We start from the raw sequence: 17,439 nt of genomic DNA on the forward strand, positions 1-17,439 counted from the left end.
CAGTTATGAAAATTAACTTTATAATCCATGCATGAAGTTGTCTTCATGCATTCTGAGGCAGATCGTTTTAAATGTCGGCTTGGTTTCCAGAGGGGTTGCAAAAAACAGAACATTTTCTTCAAGAAAAACATTAAATTCAGTACACTGTAAAACATTCGAAGGCATTTTAACTTGAAAAGAAAAGTTCACCTGCTGCCTTGAAAATGAAATTTAAGTCAACAAGAAAATTGTTTTAGTTTCAACTCAGAAATTAAAGTTCATGAAGTCGATTTAACAAGAGACAAGTTACCTAAACATTGTTTTTTAAGTTCATTATTCTTGAATTATGAGTTTTAACTTAATGCTGCAATTTAAAACCAATAATTATTTCACAATAAAAAGTCCTCACCTGGTTAAAGAGCCACATTTCTCTATTATTTCACTCACAATATCGAGTTAAAATAACAGATTATTTTACTTTAGAACAATTTAAATTCTTGTTTCAAATTGAATGAACAAAATTTATGATCTGATAATGAATTTTATTAAACATCACAATGAATTCAGCTCAGAAACATTTTGTGTGAACAGGACATAAAAATAAACAAGAGTCAGATCAATGTAACACACTTCCACCTCAGGATACAACAACACGCCGCTAAGCATTCTGGGAAATAGTTCCCACTCCTGTCTTTTTCTTCTTTCAGTTTCTTAAGTGCTAAGCTAAAACCTCCTGGAGGTTTGACAAAATTAATAAAAAGTTAACACAACTTACTGCTGTAAGTTTATCTTTCACAAACTCACACATTTATGTTCAAAATCTAAAACTTGATCAATTTATTTGACTTGAGCAGAAGATGAAGTAGGTTTTCCTCTGAGTTTCCCCTAAAATCACTGCCATAAATAAAGAATGGGATAATAATAGCATCCCATAGGAACAGTTTCTCTAAGCAATCCTGGAGCAAATTGCTGATGAGCAGCATTTTTTTCAGAATGGCAGATTTTACCAGGTAAAAGAGATAAATCAGAGGAAAAAGGATCAAAACACAAACATTTTGGGTTCACAGCCCGGAAAGTCAAAATCATCTTTGTTAGTTTGTGAGCACAATAATGTCTTAATGAAGACATTATAAATATAAAGTCATAAGAATGGAAAGAAAATGTTTTCTTTTTGTAAATACGCTTTTACAAGAGAGAAAGACGTGAACTTGTTGAAGTTTTTCATAAATTCATAACCTCTTTGAGATGTATTTCTGAAAAATTTGATTTAACATTAAATCTGTAAAGTTTTAATTCTGAAAACAGGATCTTCTTCAGTCTCATAAAAGAAAACAAAACTGTTGCCACAAGATGGCGCTGTTTGATACAACAGTCGGATCATGATTTGACATCTGTCAACCTTCCCTGAAATTAATTACATATTTTCAGATGTTTCAGATAATGTTGGATCTAACAACTAAAATGTGAAACCAAATGAAAACCAAACAAACTGTAAAACATTTTCAGCAGAAAGATTTTATAAGAGTTAAATTTCAACTAAATCTGATTCCACAAACTTTGCTGCTGCCTAATTCATGTGAACACCTGAGGAAAATTTATTTTCTAAACATATCAAAGATATTAAAATAGAAAAACATTCAAAATGAGAAAATTAGATCAATTTGTTTTGTGTTACAGCTAATTTAAAAGCAACAAAAAATGAAAAATTTAGATAAATAAGTGAAGCAATAAGGAAAAAACGTGTTTCTGATTATTGTGTTATTTATTTCTTGTATTAAACTCGGACTTCCTGTTGAACCTGAGCGAACGGAGCCGGCGTGGTGAATGGTGAGTTCCTATACCTTATCAGAGCCACCAGACGGGACGTGCAAGCTGCGCTCCGATCCCCGCATGCAGCCTGATGCTGCAGCAGCTGCCGCCGCCTGGCTTATCTGCGCTGCTGCTGATGCTGCAGCACGTCCAGCTCTGGATCTCAGCATGGAAACGTGAAGGAAAGCCGGAACCTGCTGCTCGACAGGGAGCAGCCCAGACGAACCCGGGTAAACACTGCAGGTGTTTATCTGATTTATCGCCGCCGTTCAGTCGCGCCTGGAGCGGGATTTTACCGCTGGTTGCGTTTCTTAACTCACCTGACGCGGTGATTTCTGCGTAATTCTCGGGTGGAGGAGCGCCCATCCAAAGTTTACTGGTGTTTTTCCTGGGAGGAGGGGATGGGAGAGACGCTGATTGGAGGTGAATTCATTCTGGATGGATGCTGCTTTCAGACCGAGCAGCGCCTGCAGGCGGAGGATGCATGAGCGGCGCTCAGCGGCTCGTTTCGGTCGGGAAAAGTTTGTGGTGGAGGATGGAGGCGGCTCTCCGGATTTGGTTTCTTGGCGCACACTTTGCGCAGTAATGCGCTCCCGCACGTGGGTTTCTTAAGGCTCAGACGGCGCGTGCATGGATCCATAATCCAGTTTGTTAATGGAGGATGTTTCCAAACTGTGGAGCCCTGCTCAGGCTGGAGGGGAGAGCAGCGCACACCCAGATCCATCCCGGAACCAGAACAGTTTCACTTAACCAGGTAAGTTCACCTTCATCTCCATAGAAACTGTTGCAAAAGTAACACAAGTATGAAGTTTACACTCTTAATTGGCGGAATTAAGGTTAACCACACCAATATATATATTTGAGCTCACACTAACATGGTGAAAATAAGAAAATATTAAGTAACAAAATAAGAAATAAACCTATAAACACATATTTAAACACGATTAAAAAATAAACAAAAATACAGGATGTCATTTATTATTATTATTTTTATCGGTAATAATTGATCCAAGGCTCTCTTTTTTTAATTTTTTTAGTTCTATATTTATTACATTCATTTCTACTCCCAGTTTCTGTATTTATTTTTGCCTCTAGATTTTTTTGAATGTTAAGTTTTATTTGGATGAATCTTTTTTTAACTGTAACTATTGTCATTGGTTTAATTTCTTCTCTTTAATTTTCCCTTTACACCATTTCTCTATGTCAATATGAAAAATATGCATCATTTAATGTGTTTTGAAATTTTACAAAAAGTTTCTTTGTATTTGCTGTGAAGAATGGAGCTCCAACTTTTAAAACCATATTAATTTTCCCATGTCATCAAATGAAGTTTGTTTAACTTGATAAATTTACTTGGATAAATTTGACCAAGTTGGATCAGCTGGTTGTTTTTCAGTCATAAATGAGGGTGTGTCTCTTTGAATTAACTTGTAAAAATCACTGGATTAGTAACTGAAAACCTGATTAATGCTTCAGTTTTTCTTTTTCTTTCAGTATACAACAAAAATCCCAAAATGCTGAGCTGCGGATAGAGACCTGCCTCCCTGTTCCTCCCCTCCTCTTTTTATCATTTTTCCTTGTTACTCATCTTTGTCTTTTCCCTTCCTCTTTCCCCAACTCACCACCTCCTCCTCCATAACTCTGTAACTCCTCCGTTCATCCCTCTCTTCCTCCCTCCCCTAACCTGAGACTTCCTCCTCCTCCTTCATCCCGCAGCACACATGCAGGCCAAGAAGCGGTACCTGCTTGTGTCTGTGGTGGCCGGTCTACTCTTCCTCGTCTACCTGTGGGGTCTGCAGATTGGGGAGTTCCAGCAGCAGCCGTACCATTATCCCCAGATTCACCAGTACCACCAGCAGGACTACCAGAACTACTACTACCAGAGGAAAGACGTCTACCAGCCGCGGCCGCTGCCCCAGAGACTCCCGTCCAGACCGGCTCGACGCTGGCCGGAGCTGACCGAGCTGCTGGACCCCTACCTGGAGGGAGGAGAGCAAGAGGTGGGGGAGAGGGGAGAGGTTTGGCCCTTATTTTGGAAAACTAAAACTAAAACGAGACAGATTAAAAATAACCTGCTAAACATTAGCTGCATTTTCATTACAAATGTCAATATTTCGCAAAATAAAAAAACCTAAGCGAAACAAAAAAAAATACAAGTTCGCAACTACGGTGCTTCTGTTAAAAAAAAAAGCGCAATTAAAATCACACGTGAATAAGTTTGTTTACGACTTGATAAGTCATTAAAAACATGCAGCAATGTCATTTTTCAACTACTTCCTGTCGTCTTCTTCTTCGTGGTTTGCACCAGTGACAACATCCGGGTATTGGTCATGTGACTCCTACGATGCAGAAAAAAGTGTTTTTATTGCAGTTTTCAAAAATAAACAAAAACATTTAAATAAACCGTATTCTAGCGTCAAGACTTTTTATCAAAAAATTAGAGTATTTTTCCAAATTGCCGTGTTTCCATTAAGTAAATTAATTCCACCTGTCAATCATTCTAGAGGCAACTGACCAATTAGTGGCCGCGTTTTGTCCCGAAGTACACGCCCCTTATCTGGAGAAACTGAACTTCCGTTAGCATTACCCGGGCTTCATCTTTGCTAACACGCTGCGGTCAGAGATTTCGAGGAAAATAGTTGGAAATTCTGGTCAAACATCGTCAATGGGGGAACATAGAGTCCCGACTTCCGTTACCCAGAATGTTCAGAAGGCGGAAAGCAATTTTTTAAAGTTCCAAAACCGAAACAGAGTCTGGAATATCGCAAGAGATGGATTAAGGCCTGCAGCTGACGTCATGTCCGGTTGAATGAAACTGTTATCGACGGCAACTACCGCATATTCAAGGTATCTGGTAGTAAGCCTCCTGTTTTTTCTCATAACGACACTTATTGATAGTAAAGCCAAAGGTCAATAAATGAAGGTATTTATGCTTGAGTTTATGTGTGTAAATTCCAATGTTAGCTCTACGGCAACATGAAAACAGTAACTACGGTATTTACATTGAAGCACTTTTTTATACTAATGTTTATTTTTAGGCATTTTTCCTCAAGGCAGATTTTCACAAGCTGGTGTTATGTAAGTCATAACTCACCTGTTTTGTACATGAAAAGTGCGGCAGACAGCTTCTCTCTCACATCCAATGAGAGTTTGTGCCCCTCATTCTTACTCTGGCATAGAAAGGCTTGGGTTTTGACATTTATTTTTCTGTTGTTTCCCGCGAACCTGATGTGAAACTCATTGGAGAATTTTCTTGCTTGTTGCTTTTGCCTCAGTGTCGGCTGATAAGAGAAAAATGACTCACAAAATATCTGGTTTAACACATTCACTTCCACTATCTTTATAAGTTGCATTAAAAGTGTCAACTTTGCATCAGTCAGTAAATTACATTTCGCTGCCAATTTCACTGTCATGTCTTTGTTGAATGACAATAAAATAAGTCTAAGTCCAAATAATGACACTTTTAATTAGAAGTTGCTTAAAAGGTGTCAACTTTGCAGTAAAAGTGTCTTTCTTTTCTGAATAACACTTCATGACAACAGTCATAAACATTAATCATGTCCATTGTCAGTCTTATACACAATGTCAGTGTCAATTTATTTATAAACACATTAAATCAACTACTAACTGCACTAAAGAACTGCACAGTATTCATAAAATCAGTGATGATTTTCATCTTTTAACCCTTCAAGCAAAGTGTTACCTGCATATTATTGTACTGTGAGCTGTATGGATGTTCTGGTCTACTATTACATTATTTTTTTAATGTATTTGCTCCTTTGGGATAATAAATTGAGTCTAGTCTAGACTGTGTTTTCCTTGCAGGAGGACAGCCCTCAGCTGCACCACCAGCACACCTCGCCCCACGAACGACGGGCGATCCGAGACAACATCTACAAGAACAAGCGCTGCCGCATGGAAACTTGTTTTGACTTTTCGCGCTGCCAGTCGGGTTTCGGGGTTTATATCTACCCCCCGCAGAGAGGCGACGAGATCTCAGAGACCTACCAGAAGATCCTGTCGTCCATCCGGGAGTCTCGGTTCCACACGGCAGACCCCTCCCGGGCCTGCCTCTTCGTTCTGGCCGTGGACACGCTGGACAGGGACCAGCTCTCGGCTCAGTACGTCCAGAACGTCAGGGCCCGCATCCACAGCCTGCCGACGTGGAACGACGGCCGGAACCACCTCATATTCAACCTGTACTCTGGCACCTGGCCGGACTACACAGAGGATCTGGGCTTCGAAGTGGGCCAGTCCATCCTGGCCAAGGCCAGCGCCGATGTGGCCAACTTTAGGCCGAACTTTGACATCTCCATCCCGCTGTTCTCCAAAGATCACCCTCTGAAAGGAGGGTCAGCCGGTTATCCGGCACGGAGCGACGCCTCGCCCTCCAGGAAGTACCAGCTGGTTTTTAAAGGGAAGCGCTACCTGACCGGCATTGGCTCAGAGACGAGAAACGCGCTCTATCACATCCACAACGGGGAAGATATTATCCTGCTGACCACCTGCAAACATGGCAAAGACTGGGAGAAACACAAAGACTCCCGCTGCGACCGAGACAACCAAGACTACTCAAAGTAAGGATAACTTTATTAACTTATTCTCCTCCTTTTACGATTCCTTCATACCAAACATCTGAGTTCTTGAATGGTGCTGTCACTCTGATTGGTTTTCACCGGTTTATTCTTCTCATTTTGAGATTTGATTCTTCATTGTCTGAAACAAAGAAAACCAGGCACCTAGCTGCGGTAGCCGTTCTGTATGGAAAAGGATTATGGCCACTACAAAAAACAAAAAAAAGTGCTGACTTTAACATCAGAATTGAATGTCTCAGAATTTTGAAATTTTGTCTCAGAATTTTGAAATTTTGTCTCAGAATTTTGAAATTTTGTCTCGGAATTCTGACATTAATTTCAGAATTTTGACGTTTTGTGTCGGAATTCTGACATTTTGTCTCAGAATTTTGACGTTTTGTCTCAGAATTTTGACGTTTTGTGTCGGAATTCTGACTTTTTCTCTGAGATCTTTTGTAAAAACGTCAAAATAACTTTTTTCTTTTTCAGTTATCCTAGTAATCTTCTGTAGTTTTGTCATCACTATCGCCTAATAGTGTAAATGCAGTGGATTTGTGCATCTTTTCACCTAAAATTCATTGCTGTAGTCTTTGTGCTGGTAAAAGCTGTGAATCCATATACATTTTGAGTTGTGAATTCTTCCTTCAGAGAGTTTGGGATGGCTGCTGTTTGTGAAGCTTTGCTTAGAGAAAGCGGGCCGCTGTTTTCATGCAGAGCGCTGGCAATCGTCATGGGAGTTGAGTTTTATTGTTGCTGTGTCTCTCTGAGATAAAATGCAACACAGATGTACAAGCGTTTGTGCTGTTTTCTGTAAAGTGTTTGCGTGTATTTGACGGATATGAAGCAGCAGGAGAGTGGAAACGAATCCTGAAAGATGGAAAGCTTTGTTGGTTTCTCTCAAATAGCTCCTGAGTTAGTTGAGAGGAGAAAACATCCCAGGTGCAGAAGAGGGGTTTGGTGTGCAAACTTCCAGCTGCAGCTAAAGAGGCCAGAAGAGGCAGAACTGCTGGATATAAAGCTGCTTTCCTCTGGTTTCCACTCAAGATGTTTGTCCATCAGTCTTCACATGAATATTTTGACTTCAATAAAAATTCTTGTGGTTGCAGAAACTTGAGGGAAGCAAACAGTTTCTACTTGTGTTTTTTGGAAATATTGATATTGTGCTTTTATTCCATTTTAAATGTTTGGTTTCCATTAAATAGATAAATGGTTGTTATGATGGAGTATTAGAACCATGCTAATAATAGAGAATAAAGTCAATATTGCCAGAATAAAGTAATGTCTATTCTTGAAATATTACAACTTCTCATTATTATGACTTCTTGTATTATTTCGACTTTATTTTTATACGACTTCTTGTAATGTTATTATGACTTTATTCTTGCACTGACTTTTTTCCCCTCATTATTACGGCTTTACCTTTGCATTATTTTGATTTTATCCTCATCATTTTATCACTATTCTTGAAATTTTATGACTCTATTCTCATTATTACGACTTTAATGTATTGCTTCGACTTTATTTTCATATTATTATGGCTTTATCCTCACAATATTATGACTTTATTCTTGAACTATTATGACTTTATTCTCATATTATTACCAAATTTGTGTTTGTTTTGACTTTATTCTTGTAATAATATAACTTAATTCCTGCAATACTCTGATTTAATTGAAATACTACTAAAACTTCATTCTAGTTTTAATGTAACTGTATTTTCATATTATTATGACTTTATTCTTGTATTATTGCAACTTTATTCTCACACTGACTTTATTCTCATAATGTTAGTATTTTTTTCTCAGTCTGGCCCTAATACTCCGTCGTAGGATGTAGATCAGTGGTTTTACTTTTCCAAAGTCACATAAAGTCGGTCTGTCCGTCTGGCTCTGTTTCTCTTTCTCTCTATTTCTGTTGTATCCCAGTTTTTGTTTGACGATGTTTTATTAATACCAGACGGGTAAAATACTGTTTATATCAAAACTCTGCACCTGGTGCTGCAGCTGAAACTCGGGTTAACGTTTCTAAAGCTGTTGTGTGCGACTCGTCTTTGCTGTATGACTCGTGGTGATGCAGGACGGGGCTCCAAGTCCACTTATGTCTTATTTGTCCCTGTCTGCATACATGGTGTCAGCAGTTGGTCTGTAGGCCCCGTTTATTTCTAACTTAATGTGTTGCCATACGAAGCCAACACAGTAAAATGTAAAATCTGCGTGTCCCGCTGCTAATGGACTGCAATGTATTCTGAGAAGTGCAGTGACGGTAATCGCAGCGACACAGTTACGTTTGTCTCTGCCTCACAAACCTGAACAATGACTTCCTCAACATGCTGAGCAGCAGCGCCTCTGCAGAGGAGGCTAAACTCTCCTAAACAACGATTTCAGAAGAAGAAACAAGAATAACATCAGGATGATGTTTGATAAACTAATTACATCTGGAATAAGTTTGTAATAAATCAGCTACATAAACAGATATTATGTTGTTCTTTTAGTGCATGAAAAAAGATTTTGACTATCAAAACAAATTATGCACTGGAGAAAAATTATAAATGTGGAAATTCTTACTTTAAAACATCGCATTATAGGGGCATTAATGATTCATTGTTTACCATCTGCTGAATAAAACAAGATAATAAAAAATGAATGGATAGAAAAGTGCTTAAGAGGCTGCACTACGAATTAAACAGTCTATTAATTATTTGTCTTCAGTCTGGTCTAATATTAAATACCATTAGTTTCAACCTGTAGCTCATTTCTGTTCGAACTAGATATAGGCCAACCAAAGTTTTTATTTTATTTCAAATATCTCAATCCTAATTTTATCTGATTGTGAATTAATAACTAAGAATATTAAAGTATATTTTCTAACCTTCCTGTTGTGCAATTAAATTTACAAACTAGGATCAGAGGTGACGTCACACTGTGTGAGAGAGAAGTTGCTGCAAAACTGGAGATGCACTGATCGGATATTAATATTTGTATCAGTTCTGATATTTAAAAATAATGATTCTGATGCATAACAGCAGCTCTATTCAGTCTAGTTCTATGTCTTGTGCTCTGAGTGACACCATGCTTTATTATTTATTTTACATTATATTTAGAATTCCTTATTGCACTTTCTGGACCATTTGGTTTGTTGCAGTTTATATTTTTTTTACATGTCTGCAGGTAGTTAACCTAGTTTCACTTTCTTTATTATTTATTTTACGTTGGCTGTTATTCTCCTAACTGAAAAAATTAACATTATGTGAAGTTATTGAGATATTTAAATGTGCTGCATTGGTGCAGAGTTACCAAATACATGTGTAATTTGTAATATTGTATGATTGAAGTACCTGAATTCCCTGCCTCGTAGCTTCATTAAATTATATTTTATTATTTAACGCATCGTGTTCCGGCCGGGTGATTATTTGTGTTCGATTAATAGTAAAAATAATCAATAGAATACTCGATTACTAAACTCGATTACTAAAACAATTGTTTGCAACAGCCCTAGTCTGTGTTTTAAGAACAGAAATGTTTTAATTCAGCTGTTTTTCTGTATCGGATCTGTCGATACTAAACCTCAGATATCCATATCGGAAGTGAACAAAATGCAAAACAAGCTTTTACTGTCCTTTCAGAAACAAAGGTAAAATAATGGCTTTGTTTGTCTCTGTAAATATTTGTAATCCCACTTCTCACACACGTTCAGACGGAAATCTGTCTCCAGTGACTGCAAGGAGTCAGAAATGAATTAACTACAGGAGTCCATCACTGGCGACAGCAAAATCGCTACTTCGCCTTATTACATGTGGAAGCAAAACATTTAATCACTCTTAATGTAAAATAAGTAGAATCAAGATTATCTTCAAAAAATCTATTTGTGTTCAAATAAATAACAAAACATGTAATTTAGTATATTTCTGTTTTACAGTGCTCTGGGTTTGTAGTTATCTGTTTTTAGAAACATTTTAATCCATATTCTGTCACGGGGCGCACCATAAACGAAAACATCCCGCTCAGAATATGTGCATGAGACAAACATGTTGGACTTTTTTCTTTCTGCAAAACAAACTCTGCTGCGCTCCTTTTGAATCACCGGGTTGCTGCAGACGGATCCTTCCCGCTTGTTTGCTTTCTGTTTTACGCGCCGGTCGTCGACACAAACATCAGCCTCTGCTTTCGGGGGGCAGAGCGGGGGATCCTGCACGGCGAAGCTCCCTGATGAGAACTGAAACCGACGGGGATCTTGGAGCCTCGGGGCGTTCGATAATTGCCCTCCAATTGAATTAAGCTGTGAATGAAGGGGATAGATATGGATCTGGCCTCCCTCTAAGCCACGCTGGCTCGGATTCAAGCTGTTTAACTGTACGTAGATAACAGTCAGCTTAGCCAATTAGAGCTTTGCCGTGCAGAACTGTTCCTCCAAAGACTGTTTAATATCCCATCCTGTGAAGTCGACTTGGGAAGCAGCAGAAGAATGTTTATTCAAATCACTCGCACGACTTTCATGTCGATACTCGTAGTAAAATGGAGATTAGCTTCCTTATTCCTATTTAAAGTTATTCTAGTTTCTTTTACAGTATTTTCAAATGCAAACGTGGCATAGCTTTCTTTCCATATATACTTCAAACCAAAGTATGCCAGTGTATAATATTTTAAAGTGGAGTAAATTGATCACTTCTGGGCTACTTATCTATGACAACATGTTAGGGCCATTGTAGATGGAGGAAGAAAAAATATAAGAAATTTTCTGGAAAGTCAAAAATTTGCTTTAAAAAATTAAAAATTTTGAGATAAGTCTCAGAAATTTTGTAGAAAAAACATGGAAATTTCTGTGCGTTGAAAGTCAAAAATTAGCTTGAAAAACTTAGAAGTTTTGAGATTAGTCTCAGAAACTTTCTAGAAAAAACCCCCAAACTTTGTCAGTTTGGAAGGTTGCAAATTTGCTATAAAAAACTTAGAAATTTTGAGTTTAATATCAGAAATTTCTAGAAAGAAAGATGGACATTTCTGAGTTTGGAGTTTGGAAAGTTGCAAATTTGCTAAAAAAAAACAACCTCAAAAAATATTTTTAAAAATATAAATGAAAAAAAAAACATGCTAATGGCAGAGAAACAACTCACTGTTCTAGGAAATCCGTTTTTCTGCCGTCGTACATCCTGGGGTTTCTCTCGGATAAAAGAAATTTATTGTAAATAACATAAAACATCTTTGAGGGCCTTATAGCTCCAACTTTAATTAAATTACAAATTAAAAAAAGAATACCAAATGCTGAATGCAGAAAATGTTAATGATTTGAAATAAGACACGCTTTGCACTGACTTCTGTGAAACATGGAGCTGCTACAGGTATAAAGAGGTTCTATTAGTTTCTAATGTATGAAAAATGATGATGGACAGACATTTCACACCCAGTGATGACACGCCTCTCCATTATTCAGCAAAAGAGCCTCCATCACTAATTATTTCATAAAAAGCGAGTGTAGATGCTAAATGAATTAGTTATAACGCGCTCGCTCTGTTCAGTGGGTTTAATTTGATGCATAAAAACAAACACAGCTGTTGTCACATCTGCGAATGTTTGGCAGCTGCAGGATCCAATATGTATGACGGGAGAAAAGTGCCTGGCTGCGTTAACGTAAATGTCAGCGCTGGTCATGCGGGCGGGCGGCCGCCGCTGTCGCTGATGTGGAGAAAAGCAACTGAAGTTATTTCTTCTCCTGCCTTGTTGTGAATTTTTCTGCTAAAGCAAATCAGAAGTCGCTCCCTGCTTTCCTTTCACTCTCTCCGTCCTCCTCCTCTCACCTTTATTGCCCTCTTTCTTTTCCAGGACAGTTCTCTCCGTTATCTGAATCCTCCGCCTCTCCAGGCCCGACTCAAACCAAACAGAGGAAAAGTTTCATTTTTTCTTCTTCTGCTTTGCTGCTTGAGTGCATCTTTGATGGAGGCGATGATGAGCAGTACTGGGAGGAATAATAACATGTTCCCACTTTCAGGAAGTGGGAACAAGACAGGTTTAGGACTTTAAGGAAACTTTATGTGTACCACTGCAAATTAAAATACAAAAATTTAAAAAATCAAACTGAACCTGCCTGTTCTGGAAAAGAGACTTGAGAAAAAACATCTGGAAAATCTGCATTGTTGTTTTAAGTCATAAGAATATTGCTTCTGAGTTTTGTAATTAGTTACATTTACTTGAGTAACTTTTTTTTTTTAATTACTTTTATGAGTACTTTTTATTTTTACTTGAGTAATTTTATGAAGTATTGCTCCTCTTGAGTAAAATTTCTAGATAGTCACTGAGAGTAACTTCACTGATTGAAGAGCAAAATTATTTTAATAAAAAAAAAACCCCCCAAAAAACACCAGAAACAAACTTCCTGTTCTTGATAGTTTTATATTGAACATTTTTCTTTTGCCTGATTGTTAACATGAATTTTTATTTTCGTTTTGGTCCTTAAGTTACCAAAAGTTCCACATAACTTTATGTTTTTGTCCGTCTGATGATGTGATTTTTAAATATTAAATTATTGATGTTTTGATCAGTTCTTGCCTTTTTTACCAAATACTTTTTTATTCTTTAGTAATTTCTTGGATGAGTTACTTTTTTACCTTAACTTGAGCAAAATATGCTCAGGTTTCTGAAAGTTTGCACGCTTTTCCCTGGAGTCTGGTTACTTCTAACTCATTTGTTTGTCCAATAATTACAGTTGATGACAAAATAATAATCTCTAACAGTCTGTGTACAAATTGAGTTCTGGACGGCAATAAATAAATCATAAAACCTCTATTTTTGGGAAAAGAGAAAAATCCAGCAAAAACCTCCCAAACAATGCAACAATTCATCACTAATTATTTTTCAAAACTTTGATAGAAACACTTTTTTCACATGGCCAACAAATGGCGCAAAACAAGAAGAAGACAGGAAGTGGTTGGAGGATGATGTCGTGGATGTTTTTTTTTTTGTTTTTAAGTTGTTAACATGTGATTTTTAACTGAGTTTCTTACTTAATAGAGACACTGCAATGGCGAAATTATGTTTTTCGACATTAGCAGAATATTGACAAAGTTTTCTATCCTTAAATATTATTTTCTTGGGGCGTGCCGTGGTGGCGTAGCCGTTAGCGCGACCCGTATTTGGAGGCCTTGAGTCCTCGACGCGGCCGTCGCGGGTTCGACTCCCGGACCCGACGACATTTGCCGCATGTCTTCCCCCCTCTCCTTCCCTGTTTCCTGTCAGCCTACTGTCATATAAGGGACACTAGAGCCACAAAAGACCCCCTGGAGGGGTAAAAAAATAAAAATAAAATATTATTTTCTATTTGTCATTAAGTTTAACTTTGGTAGTTTTAATGCTTAAAATCCTCAGTTTTAAATGGCTTCTCGCTAAGCTCTCTGCTATAAAACTGGTTCATACTGATCTCAGTTCTGCTGGAGGTTCCTTCCAGTAAAAAATAAGAAATTTCTCTCCACTGTGGCCTTATGCTTGCCCACTGAAGGGAAGATTCTGTAAAATCTGTTTCCTCAAAACTTTGCCTTGGACTTTTAGCAGCTTGAGCAAACCGGAGCTGGACTTATCAATACACTGAAGGTTTCCTTCCAGGCTGCTGGAGGGTAAAAGGAAGCTCTATTGATCAGCTAGACTCCGGCACCGCGGCCAATCAGCAGATGAATGGAGGTTAATGGTTCTCCTTGCTGCGTGAAGCCTAAAGATAGATTGGCATTTAGTGAGACGAGGCCTTGGCATTTATTTTAGCTGACTCTATGTCACTATTTATGGGAAAAAGAAGTTAATGTAGCGAAGGCCAAGCGGTCGCAGGGAGGATCTCACACCGGCACGCTGAGTTCGTCCATTTGCTGCATTGATTAAATCAACGTTTTAGTCACAGCTCTGAAAATGGCAGAAAGGAATGGAAGCATCGATGCAGTAGATGGTAATCTGCATTGAACTTGTTGCTAACATTTGCAGTTTAAACCGTTTACATCAAGGGTGTCAAACTCATTTTCATTTTGGACCAAATCAAGATCATAAATTCTCTTAAAGGGCTGGTTGTACCAGAATGTGTTGATCTTTTAAATGATTAGTTTGTATTCTTGACTTCATATCAGCGGGAGGATAAAGAGTAAAATTAACAATTAAACACATCGGTTTTATGTGATTAATCTCGAAATGCGTAAAATAACTCATGAAAATGTCATTTTGAGAATTAGATAAAGGACTTCCTGCAATTTCCAACTCCAGTGGTAAAATAAAAATCATATGAGTTACGGATGCAGAATTAAAATTCACATTCACAATTTATATTTTTAGGAAATAATAAAAAACAAAACATTCACATTTTACCTTTCAGGCTACTTTGTTTTTGGTCCATGTTGTAAAATTACAATAAAATTTATGTACGTTTGTGTTTGCAAAGTAACAAAATGTGAAAAACGTAAAGGTTTGTGGATTCTTTTTCACTGGATTAGGCAAATTATTTCAGTCACAGATTTAAAATTCTACATGAGCATAATCTGGCTAGACTTCAAATTATTCAGGGTTTTAAGAAAACTGTACACTTATAGAGATTTCAACACAACCTAAAAAAGAAGTGCATTGACATTTCTGAGATTATAAGGTACTAATGAGCTGCCATGACTGAGCGGCGGATCAGACTGGGAGATAAAACGTCACCAGCTGCATGTCATGAAATCATGTTGCTGCGTTGCATTGCTCTTAGGAACCACAAATCTGACTTCAGAAACAGAAACTCTGTGAGATTTAATAATTGTTGTTCACACAGGGTTTCCCCCAGAAAACCTGCTAAGCCCGGTGGTTGGGCTGTAGGGCAGTCATTCGTCCAGCAGCCCGTCGTGTTTTTGAGTTAAAAAATGTTTAAAATTGACAGGAAATTTTAAAATATCACTTGATAATGATGTATTATTGAAAGACTGGAAGATTAATACCTGAACACCAATTATATCGGCTTAAAAAATGCAAACATTAAAAAAAAAACTTAAATAAATAAGCAATACTTAGCCTGGTGGGGGCACAAGTAAAGCCTGGTGGCCCGCCAGGCTTATAATACACTGGGGTAACCCTGTCACAGTAACAAAGGTAACATCTATAGAAACATAGCACATTATAAATTTATATAAATTTTATGCTAAAAGAACATTTGAAACTATATTTTATGTTGTGGTGTCTGATTTTATGTTCAGTTTAATATTTAATCAAATTTCTGAACTTTCGGTGTTCTCGTGTTTTTTCCTTTTAGCTATTTTTGTTACAACCGGAGAGGGAATTTAAAAAATATGCTTTAATATAACATATTAGCATTATTTATTAGCATTTTTTTCTAAATATAGTGCAAAAAAATATATAATATGAACTCAAAACGAAAGTAAATGAGAAACGATAATACAAAAATAAAATAAAATTTCAAGACTGAGTGTTAATTAATATATATATCTCTTTGTAATATTTTACCATAACGTTTTTGATTCTTATTCAAAATATTATCCAGACAAACTGATGCATTTTTTATGTTGGGGTTACTTAGGAAAAGCTAATTTTTAAATTGATTTTAGTGATGAATGTGCAAAAATAAAAACGTACAAACTTGCATGAAAGAATCAAGGTTTGTTTTTTTAGCTCTATTTTTTTATTGCTTTTCAACAGGACAGCCAACCAACCAACCAACCAACAAACATGAGAAAGAACATGGCAAAAATGTGACATCCTCATTCCAAAAAACAAAACAGAAAACAAAGAAAAACAGAAAAAACTTGAGGAGGAAAAAAAACAACTTACAAAGCCCAATTGAAATCTAATCTATATACAGTATGTTTATATCTTTGAGTAAAATGAACATTGTTCTTTTATTCTATGAACTACTGTCAACATGTCTACAAAATTACCAGCAAATTTTTGTATTTATTTGCAGAAAATTAAAAATAGTCAAAATAACAAAAAAGTTGCAGTGCTTTCAGATCTCAAATATGCAAAGAGAACAAGTTCATATTCATTTAGAAACAATAATACTAATGTTTTAATTCAGGAAGAGTTCAGAAACCAATAGTTGATTATATATAAATATGCACATCTACGTAGTCAACACCTACAGCCTCCCTCTACCATCATGATATGTTTTTACTAAGGGAATAATGTCATAACATAATGTAAAGCTCAAAAAAGTTTATTTTTGCATAGTTCTTCTTTTTAGTTTTGACAAAAGTGTGGTACCTTATAGAACCAAATACCAAAAAAATTGCAAAAAAACCTTTTTATATACAGATCTTTCCTCAGTCCGGCTCTAATTAGGTAAATGTTAATTAAAAGCAGCAGTAAGGACCAGTATCAGCAACTCTCCCATTCACACAGGCTCTGTGAAACTTTGAGGAAGCCTGGAATATCCAGCCTGGTCTGATAAATCTTGATTTCATCTGAAGCGGCAGATGGTGGGCCAGAATTTGGCACAAACAACAGAAATCCATGAAGCCAAATTGCTTTGTGTAAACAGTCCAGGCTGCTGCTGCTGGAGCTGTAAAGTGTGACGAATGTTGTCTTGACACTCTGGTGTGAGAACTCAATCAGGCTGGTGGAAACAAATATGATCTTTTGGGCACCGCAGCACAAGCCCTTCATGCCTAAAGATGCCATCAATAAGTCTGCAGTGATGATTGGAAGGTATGAGACCAGCTGTAATTATAAGGCAAATCCAACCAAAACTCTGTAGCTGGACATTAAGGGTGACCTTTTATACTTCACTGAACATTTCAGAAGCAAAACATGATCATTACATTTTTACAGAAAATCATTCTTATATAATCAGACTTCAGTCCTGGTTTGAGCTGTTTTAGGGCATCTGTCACTTTAAATCCAAATAAGCTGCTGTTGGCCATGCCCCCCAAACTCAACGTTTACACTAACGAGTGAAAATGGCTGCAAACAGATGCAGAGAAGCATTAGTAGAGCCTCCTGCACAACCAAAAACAACACAACAAGTTGTTTCTGGATGGTAAGTCAACAGCAGAATAGACTGATAAGACCAAATGAACAAACATGCTGGAGTTCTACTTGGGTTGCTAGGTAACGGGGCTGAGCTCAGCTGG

General features: G+C 37.2%; 1 protein-coding gene across 2 annotated transcripts in view; it reads left to right on the plus strand.

Moving 5' to 3' along the window:
- Window positions 1–1,708: 1,708 nt before the first annotated feature.
- The window catches only part of LOC116734657 (exostosin-1), a 250,148-nt gene continuing 234,417 nt past the window's right edge, over window positions 1,709–17,439 (plus strand). Inside the window, exons 1-3 of one of the 2 annotated variants that reach the window (XM_032586179.1) lie at window positions 1,709–2,542; window positions 3,283–3,788; window positions 5,614–6,365. In XM_032586179.1, the coding sequence (XP_032442070.1) occupies window positions 3,510–3,788; window positions 5,614–6,365 (1,031 nt within the window). In that variant the 5' untranslated portion in view covers window positions 1,709–2,542; window positions 3,283–3,509. The remainder of the gene's footprint in view (window positions 2,543–3,282; window positions 3,789–5,613; window positions 6,366–17,439) is intronic. The other variant, XM_032586180.1, reaches the window with a different exon arrangement.

This window comes from Xiphophorus hellerii, chromosome 15 (genome assembly GCF_003331165.1).
Source record: "Xiphophorus hellerii strain 12219 chromosome 15, Xiphophorus_hellerii-4.1, whole genome shotgun sequence".
In the NCBI taxonomy this organism is placed as follows: Eukaryota; Metazoa; Chordata; class Actinopteri; order Cyprinodontiformes; family Poeciliidae; genus Xiphophorus; species Xiphophorus hellerii.